General features: G+C 46.2%; 1 protein-coding gene across 3 annotated transcripts in view; it reads left to right on the top strand.

Annotated features, from left to right (window-relative positions):
- Positions 1-250: 250 nt before the first annotated feature.
- The window catches only part of TMEM94 (transmembrane protein 94), a gene marked incomplete at its 5' end in the record, with an annotated part of 35,818 nt that continues 27,806 nt past the window's right edge, over positions 251-8,262 (top strand). Inside the window, 3 exons of one of the 3 annotated variants that reach the window (XM_082492333.1) lie at positions 251-307; positions 6,858-6,977; positions 7,658-7,785. In XM_082492333.1, the coding sequence (XP_082348459.1) occupies positions 254-307; positions 6,858-6,977; positions 7,658-7,785 (302 nt within the window). Of the gene's footprint in view, positions 308-6,827; positions 6,978-7,657; positions 7,786-8,262 lie in introns of those variants that run through there. The other 2 variants (XM_082492331.1, XM_082492332.1) reach the window with 2 other exon arrangements.

The following is an 8,262-nucleotide window of genomic DNA, read 5'->3' as shown; positions in this document are numbered from 1 at the left end:
CCCTGCCTTTTTTTTTTTCGCTTTCTATCCCTCATCCCCCACCCCCATCCACCGCCTCCTTGCTGGATATGCAGCGTGACTGGAAACAGGCTGAATTAATCAGCAGACTGGTGCTTCACTCTGCTGCTTCTGTCTCATTCTCTGCAGCGCTGGGCTCTGCACAGTCTTGCTCTCTCTCCCTTTTTGCTCTTTCATTTTTGGAGGGCAGCGGCAGTGCAAGTTGCTGGGGAAGTGGCGCAGGAATTTAGCCCAGATGCTCTTCAAGCAGGCTGATCTCTGGATCCCCCACCAAGGCAAATGCCGCAAAGTAAGTTTCTCCCCCTTAACATTTAAATTCAAAATGGCTTTCACCCTCTCCCTCCCCAGCCTGCATCCTGCCTGATGTGATGGTGCACGAAGAGCTTTGAGGTTTTTGGGGAAAGAGGGTATGGCAAGACATGAAACAGTGAATGATGATTTTAGCTGGAGAATGGCTTGGTGTTGGAGGGGATGGGGAAGGCAGCTCTATTTTAAACTGCAGATTTAACCCTAGAACCAACAGGAGGGGACAAACATGATTTTAGCTGCTGACTCCTGCTTTGTTGCCCCTCTGCCTCATGACTTAAATTTGTCTTTTGATCTGTAGCTGTTGAATCTCCTTATACCTTTTAAACATCTTGCAGTGTACCTGCTAGGCTGTATCATAGTTTCAGTCCTCAAAGTCTTCAGATAAAGAAGCGGGAATGGGAAGGGAACTAAGGGGGGGAATTAAAGGTGCTGAAGTTCTGTGGATTACTGAGCATTGCTGGCCCCTGGGAGGGGATTAGCATCCTCTGGAGTAAGCTCTGCATTGGCATAAAGCAGTATGCTGTGTGTTGAAGCCAGAATACATATGGACCCCTAACTGCTCTCTGAACTTGGAGGAATACTGTAACTGGATCAATAACAGTAACAAAAGCTTGATAATTGCATAGTACAGGTGAGCTTCAAAGCACTGTGTAAACACTGCTTCATCCTGCCAGGAGCCTGGTGGAGCAGGTAACTATGGTTGGGGATTTGCTGCTGCAAACAGGACCGAAGAGACAGACTAGGGAAGGTACAGTTCAAAACGGAGCTTTTACCTGGGGAGCGGCCGCGTCTTTCTCTGCTGTTGAGCTGCTACTAGCTGAGGGAGAAGCAAAGCACCGAGCTTTGCATTACTCATATGGAAAGGTTGATCGTGCCTGTTGGCATCTTATTCTGTGCTTTACGGAGGGCATAAAATATGAATGTTGTTGTCTGGATTAAAATGGACTCTGTTCACACCAAAATGCAGTGGTGATTCAGACGGCTGATCAGCGTTGCTTTGGCCAGATGTCTGAGAGATCTGTGCTCCTGCAGCTGTCTCTTTGCAGTGTAAGTCTGCAGGCCCTGTTAGTGATGAGCTGCAGGGAGCCTCAAAGCCAGCGTCCACACTGGAGCCCCCACAGACACCCAGTTACCAAGCTGCAGGGGCTCTTTTGTCTGGGGGCAGGGGGAGGTCTGGGCTGCCTTTCATACGGTTGCTGCAGATGGAGGAAGGAGACAGTTGTTGACTATTGCTCTGTCTATTAATTTGGGCACTGCTGCGCTGAAGACTTTGCTTGTTTCATTTGATCTGAGACCACCAACAGCTAAGCTGTGGCTGCCAAGCTCATGTCAGGTGGCATTTAAACGAAGTTTAACAGTTGTGTTCATTGTGCCTTCTGGTACCTTTCCCAGCATATCCAGTTTTAAAGGCAGTGGTCCCCGCAGAGCCATGATCTGCTTGATGGAGCTGCCTGAATCATGCAGATATCAACATTCATTTCTTTTTTCTGTGCTTTCCAGTGGTGTTCAGGTGGGTTGGTGAATATTAAAATCCTCACAACGCCTACAGTTGGTAAGGAGTCGGTAGTCCCATTATAGAGATGAGAAACTAAGGTGCAGAGGAGCATCCGATTTTCACTGTGCCATGCAAAAATCCATGGCAGAGGAAGAACAGAATCCTGCTGTCCCGATGTTCAGTCCAGAGTCTTATTCAAAATACCATCTTGTGGGGTAGCAATATGGCAGGGTGGAGGCTTCATGTAGCCTGGGTCACTAGAGAAGCACTCTTGCTAGGAGTCAGGGATCAGACCTCTTTTGAAAAGTAACCAAGTGAGTACTAAGAAAGACAAAAAGCATAATCAGGACCAAGGATGTATGTAGTAAAGGGAAACTTTTGCCCAGAGTGACCTATACATTGGCTTTGCTGGCTATATCTGTGTCATTCTGTAGCATGGATATGCCATTTCAGGCAGCCTGAACACTAACTCAGCAGCCACAGTTGGACAGAGCTGTAGCATACAGAATGTATGATTTGCTTTAGAACAAGAATAAATCCCTCTTTAGGACTTGCCTGCTGTAAGAAATGTTGCCCCAAGGAATTGCGTGCAGTCGTGTGTATGTCTGCCATCCTCTCTGATGAGACCCAAAAAACCCCACTGTCATATCGTGCCTTATCCTAAGCAAGAATCTGACTTACAGTACTAAATGCAAATATATTTGGTGGCATTACTCCACCAAATTACTCTTTCTACTCCCTTATCTGTTTAAACAGTCTTTGTAAAGGCAGTTACATTCAAGTATACAGCAGTCTTGGTGAGAAGTCTTTATACTGCAAGAGACTGAATCCACAGAGGACGGAGGATGATTCAACCCACTTTACTCTGTAAAGCAAAGCCTATATTTGTGCTCCAGTATTATTTAAAAAAATGTTTGGCACATGTGATACAGCACCACATATTATATCAACATTTGCTGGTACAACAAATAAATATGCTACTATGGATGTGTAATGGCTGTATGAAAATATGAGGACTTAATTATACTAATATTTGGTGTCTGTTTCCCAGCTGTATACATTCTGACCTCTGCTTGTTTGTTCCTCTTGAAGGAAGGAGCAAGACTTCTGTCTTTCATTGGATAGCACAGTGTGAGAATAGCTGGTAAACTTGTAAGATATTCTCAAGTGGTTCTGTGTGTGAAGGAACAGGATGGGAATTTTAGGAGGAGAGATCAGGAGCCAGTGGTGATCTTGTGTGAAGGTGAAGGTGTGCTGCGGGAAGCAGACACAAGTAGGTGGTGATGCTCAGGAGCAACTTTACATTTTGGGAGAAAAAATTGGAAGATAACCACTCTTTTCCTACCTATCAGTCTGAAAACGCTCCTGGAAGGCTAAGGAAACCTTTTTGCTGTGAGCCAGGCAAGGCTACAGATTTAAACAAGCTCTTGGATCATTGGGTATTTGCCAGCTAATATTTGCCAACTGTCAAACTATGGAGGCCCAACTGAGACATGAAGGCAAAGAATAGTCCATGGCTCAAAATCTCCTAGCTCTGAGCTGCTTCTTGTCGCCTTCCTGAAGAGCCAAACCAGCTTCTAAAACTGGGCATTTGCTAGATCTAGCTCAAGTTCCCTTTTCCTGGCATTTGCAGGCAAGCTAAGCAGTAATTTAGCATTTAGGATATTTACTGAAAGTGGAGAAGAGAGGAGCCCATTCACGCATCTGTTCATCTTCCTGTCCAGTCCACACCTCAGTGCATTCATTCCCCCTAGAAAAGTCACACGTACAAAAAAAATCACCTGCGCTGTGTGCTTTTTCCTGCAGATTACAACTCTAAGAGAGGCGCATTATCGTCTGCAAGGCAGAAGGTTGCAATCATCCTGTGTTTACCTGGCTTCGGTCGCGCCTCTCGGACTAAGGCTGTGATAGCCGGGGCAGGGGTCAGCTCCAGAGGAGCTGTAAGTGCACTTAGTGGTTCCTGTGCTCTCCAGCCTCTTGGGCAAAGAAGGAAGCAACTGCTCATTTTCTCCTCAGGACTTTTTCCCTTTAGGCAAAATGAAAGTATAGCCTTTTAAAATGCCTTCTGGTACCCATCAGGGGTTTGCTTTCACTGTAACCTGGAATTTACTGTCTATTTTTTCTTTTTTTTTTTTTTTTTTCTTCAGAGCAAACCCTGTGCTAAAGCAGCTGGGTGGGAAGGTGTCTTGCTGTTTTTGTTTTGACCTGAAAATTAGAGGATTACTCTTTGAATGCAACTTTCCGAAGCAAAGATGTGAATGTTGAGGTTTTTATTAATGAACTAACACCTCCTGTGAATGACTTGGTCACCCTGGGGTGCTCACCTCCTGTTTTGTGGCAGGAAGAGCACTTTCAGCTGATGAAAGGCTAGAAAGATCCCTCTGGGACAGCTTAAGAGTTGCCTAGGTTTGCCATATACAAAGGTTTACTTCAGGGCATTTGAAAAATGCCTCATTAGCAGTTGATGACTTAGCAGGGCAGCTCTTGTTGCGAAAACCTAGAGCTGCCCCTTGCCAGGAGCTCAGGGTGGCTCTTCTCGCCTCTCCCTTTCATTCCTTGATTCCGAGCGCTTTCTCTTGATGCTCACCAGCAGTGGGTTATCTGAGTCACCGCAGGCAGCCTGTCACTCACATTATTACAGTGTTTGCTTACCAGGCTGGCTCTGTCTGCTTTGCCAAATACTCCACGTTTTAAGCGTCAGAATGGGTGTCTAGCAGTCCCTGCCCTTCCTGCCCTTCTCCTTCCCAGCCCTGCCACGTTCTGCCCTTGTCCTTTCTCACCTGCTACAGCCACCTTCCTTTGTGGCTGCCCTTACCTTGACTGATACTACGGCAAAACAGTAACTCCTGTGTAAAGACTGGAGCAGCTGTGCCAGTATTTCAAGAACCTTTTCGATTACCTCTGGATTTGCTGCCTTTTTCTGCTTGCTGCCTGCTGTGATGTGGCAGTTTCTCTTTCTAGGCAGTGCGGGACCATACTAGATGTCGGCATTAAGGGCAGCTTTCTGGTCATTTCTTCTGTAGCTCTTGGTGTATCTGTTGGAACCGGCTTGGTGTCTAAGCAGACGTTGCTTTTCTGTTAAAGTCCCTGTTATTACTGCTGCCTTTCATTCCATGTGTCTCATTTATTTGTCTGTTTTCCCTGCGTTGGAGAGGATGTTTTTGTGGGTGCTTTGCTATGCCCCAAACAGCCAGCAGTCAGCGGAGAGAGAAAAACCTTACTCTCCCTTGCTCCGTGTTGCTCTCGGGCACTCCTGTTTGCAGCACTCCCGTGGTGCAGCAGCGTGTCTGTTGCCAGCTACTTTGCCTGCCATCTTCTCCTCTGGGAGTCTTTGAGAGGCTCCTATGTTTAGTCCTGTGCCGATGTTACCTGGGCTGCTTCCAAGAACAACACAGAACTGCTTCCTCTATTCCTAAAACTGACACAGAGAATGAAAACTACAGCAGGATTATTTTTAGTTCTGTAAAAGTGCAGCTAAAGCAGCATTGTTACACTCTGCCTGGCCAGAATTTGCTGTTTCAAATTGTCCTTGATAGGTGGGGAGTGTGTGTGTGTGGTAGATGGCAGTTTAAAGAGCGTCTATCTGCTATTCCTTCACACTTACGTTACAGTTTTGGATTGGACTGTCAATGCAAATAAGTCTGAAGTCCGAGATTAGTTTCCAGTAAATGTTGATCTCAAAACCACTCAGTTAAGGAACAGGAAGAAGAGTGCAGATCGTAGCTGAGCTGCACTCGCCGAGCTGGGTACGTGCACGCAGCTCCTGAAGAGCAGAGCTGCTGCAGTTTGAGACCACAGTGGATTTGGCAGGGCTGGGACACGCTTGTCACTGCAACAGGAGGAAGAGCTGCAGCTCCTGCCTGGGCTGTGTTTGCTGGGCTGTGTCACACTGGTGGGGACCGGAGGGGAAGCTTCCTGCCTGCTTTGTGTTCAGGTGGTCTGCACTCTGTAAACAGTGTGATACACCTGAGCATTTCTAATGGGCAGGATATCCTGTGCGCTGTACACTCTCAAGGTGTTTGTATTAAAACATGAAATGGAAATGAGAACTTTTATTGACCAGTTCCATGATATCTGCTGTAGCCCTCTCATGGACACCTGCCTGCTTTTCCATGTTGATTCACTTTCAGTGATCTGGTACCCACAGCATCTCTCAGCAGTCTCTGTGATTTGAAAGAAAGGAAAGTGCTTGTGTTCTTGCCCCAGAAATGCAAGTGTTGACCCCACTTTCTTGTTACCAGCATCTTATGGCAGTGTTTTCCAGATGGCACGCTCTTGAGTTGCATCCTTTCAGGCTGATGCCTCTTTGCTGACCGGTGAGGGAACAGTGCTCTGGGCTCTGTGTGCTCCCTTCAAGTCCAAATGCCCCCCTCATATGGTCGTACAGTTCAGCACTTAAAACTCTAGTGCTTTCTCTTGTAAAAGGAGGAGTTGGTGCTGGAGTTGTGTCTCCTCCTGGACTGATCCATGGCCTAGCACTTTAGTCTGGGGGCTTCTGCATCAAATTAGCCACAGAGGCAGGATTCATAACCAAAAATTCGTAACAAGCAGTTGAGGAAATTGGACCACTCTTGTTTAGAATTGCAGATATTCCACTACTTAGTTGTTATTACTGTTAGCAAAATCCATCCTGCATCATTAAAATTCTACCATAACTGTCTGTGTTCTGTTGTCTCTACAAGCTGATACCGGTTCAAGCCTGCGTAACCTCGGACCTGAACAGCCTCCCTTTGTATTGTCCTCAGCCTCTGCTGATTAGAATCTTGTTTCGCAGAAATGACTTGGTATTGTGCTTTGATAAAGCATTTATCCAGCACAGTCAGGACCAGTTTGTTTACCTGATATTATCTAAGTGCTCTAATTCCAGCCAGCAGTCTAAAGTTCACAGGAGGGAAGATGATTTCAGGAAAATGGAGAATCAGACTGGTGATGATGAGTGCGAGACATTCACAGTAGGGTGCTCAGTCAGCCACCAGGAAAAAGCCTAAAAAGAAAATAGGAAAGCACTAAACAGTTTGTTTTTCTGGCACCTCAGGATGAGATGACCTCAAGTTTGGGCCTTACCACAAAGAAAGCCCTCACAATCCTGAGAGACCAGTTGTCAGCACTGCTGGAGGGGCATCAGAAAGAACGGAAAAAAGTGACTTCATGGAAGGTGAGGCACCAAACAGCACAAGGTTGGGCATACAGTCTCCCCTTCTCAAAGTAAAGCTGAAGACTAAATAAAAGTTGTCTGCATTCCCCCCTGGACTGCTGCTGCAGAGTGTCCAGGTGTAGAACTGCTAAAGTCCTTCGGAACAAAGCAAGGAGTCTGCCTAAGGGTATATTTCTCTCAGCACTTCTCTCCTGGATGTTGGAGCTCTACAGGAGCTTAGCTTCACCTGTGAAGGATCTAAGGGCTTCAAGAGCCACTAACGGCAGTGTGCCTATGGGGTCCGTATAGGTGGAGAGAAAGAACTGTGAAGCTCAACAGTCTCCCCTTATCCACTGTGTTTGTCTGGGGGGGTGTTGAATACAGAGTGCTAGTGTTTATGCATGGTACTTAAAAGTGTTCCTTGCTTGGTTAGTGACAATGGGGCAGCCTGGCACAGAAGCCTTTTCATTCTTCCAAGCAGGAGTAAGGCAGAGTGTGTTCACCCATACTCGCCAGCTGAGCAACTGTTAGTGGTGTAGCATTCACATAACTGGGATGCTCTGTATCATATTCAGGGATTTTACAAAGTTGTGTTCACCCTGGAGTGACAACTGCTGCCTTCACCCTTTCTCACTCTGCTTTTTCAAATGTCTGGCTCTATATTTCGTGAATGCTGAATGTCTGCTGCTCTCCTTTTGTAGGAGGTGTGGAGGAGCAGTTTTCTGTACCATGGTAACCGTTGCTCCTGTTTCCACTGGCCTGGTGCATCTCTGATGCTTCTGGCAGTGCTGTTGCTGCTGTGCTGCTATGGGAGTCAGCCACAGGGGAGGTAAGCAGAACATCCTATGCTGGTTAACTGAAGCAAGGTCGTAGTTTTATATCGTCTCGACACTGTGTGTGGCTGGCACAATAGTGTTGTCCCTCATTCTGTTTAGACATCTAGACCTTAGCATACTCACACTGGTAATTCTGTCCCTATAAGTCCCTCTCACAAAACTTCAGCGAACTTAATTCTACTTCTAATAGACCCATAGAATGTCCTATGGAGGGACTGAATTTTTTTTTCTACAGCATTCCTAGATCTTGAAAAATCCTAAGGCATTATCAGAGTTAGGAAGGATTTTGAAACTGGAGAAGTTAGTGGCTCATAGGAGAAGTTACTGTGCTGTCACCTGCGCATGCCTTAACTGTATTTGTAAGGGTATTTTTTAATTGAAACAGGTCCTTTCAGATTTCTCTGGTGGCATTATTCTAAAGCAGTATGATCATAGCTCCCCTGCTTTTCTTTTTTAGCCATAAGTCTGTG

This window comes from Vanellus vanellus (genome assembly GCF_965231255.1).
Source record: "Vanellus vanellus genome assembly, chromosome: 17".
Lineage (NCBI taxonomy): Eukaryota > Metazoa > Chordata > Aves > Charadriiformes > Charadriidae > Vanellus > Vanellus vanellus.
Note: the sequence above shows the minus strand (reverse complement) of the source record. Positions and strands in the feature narration are given on the sequence as shown.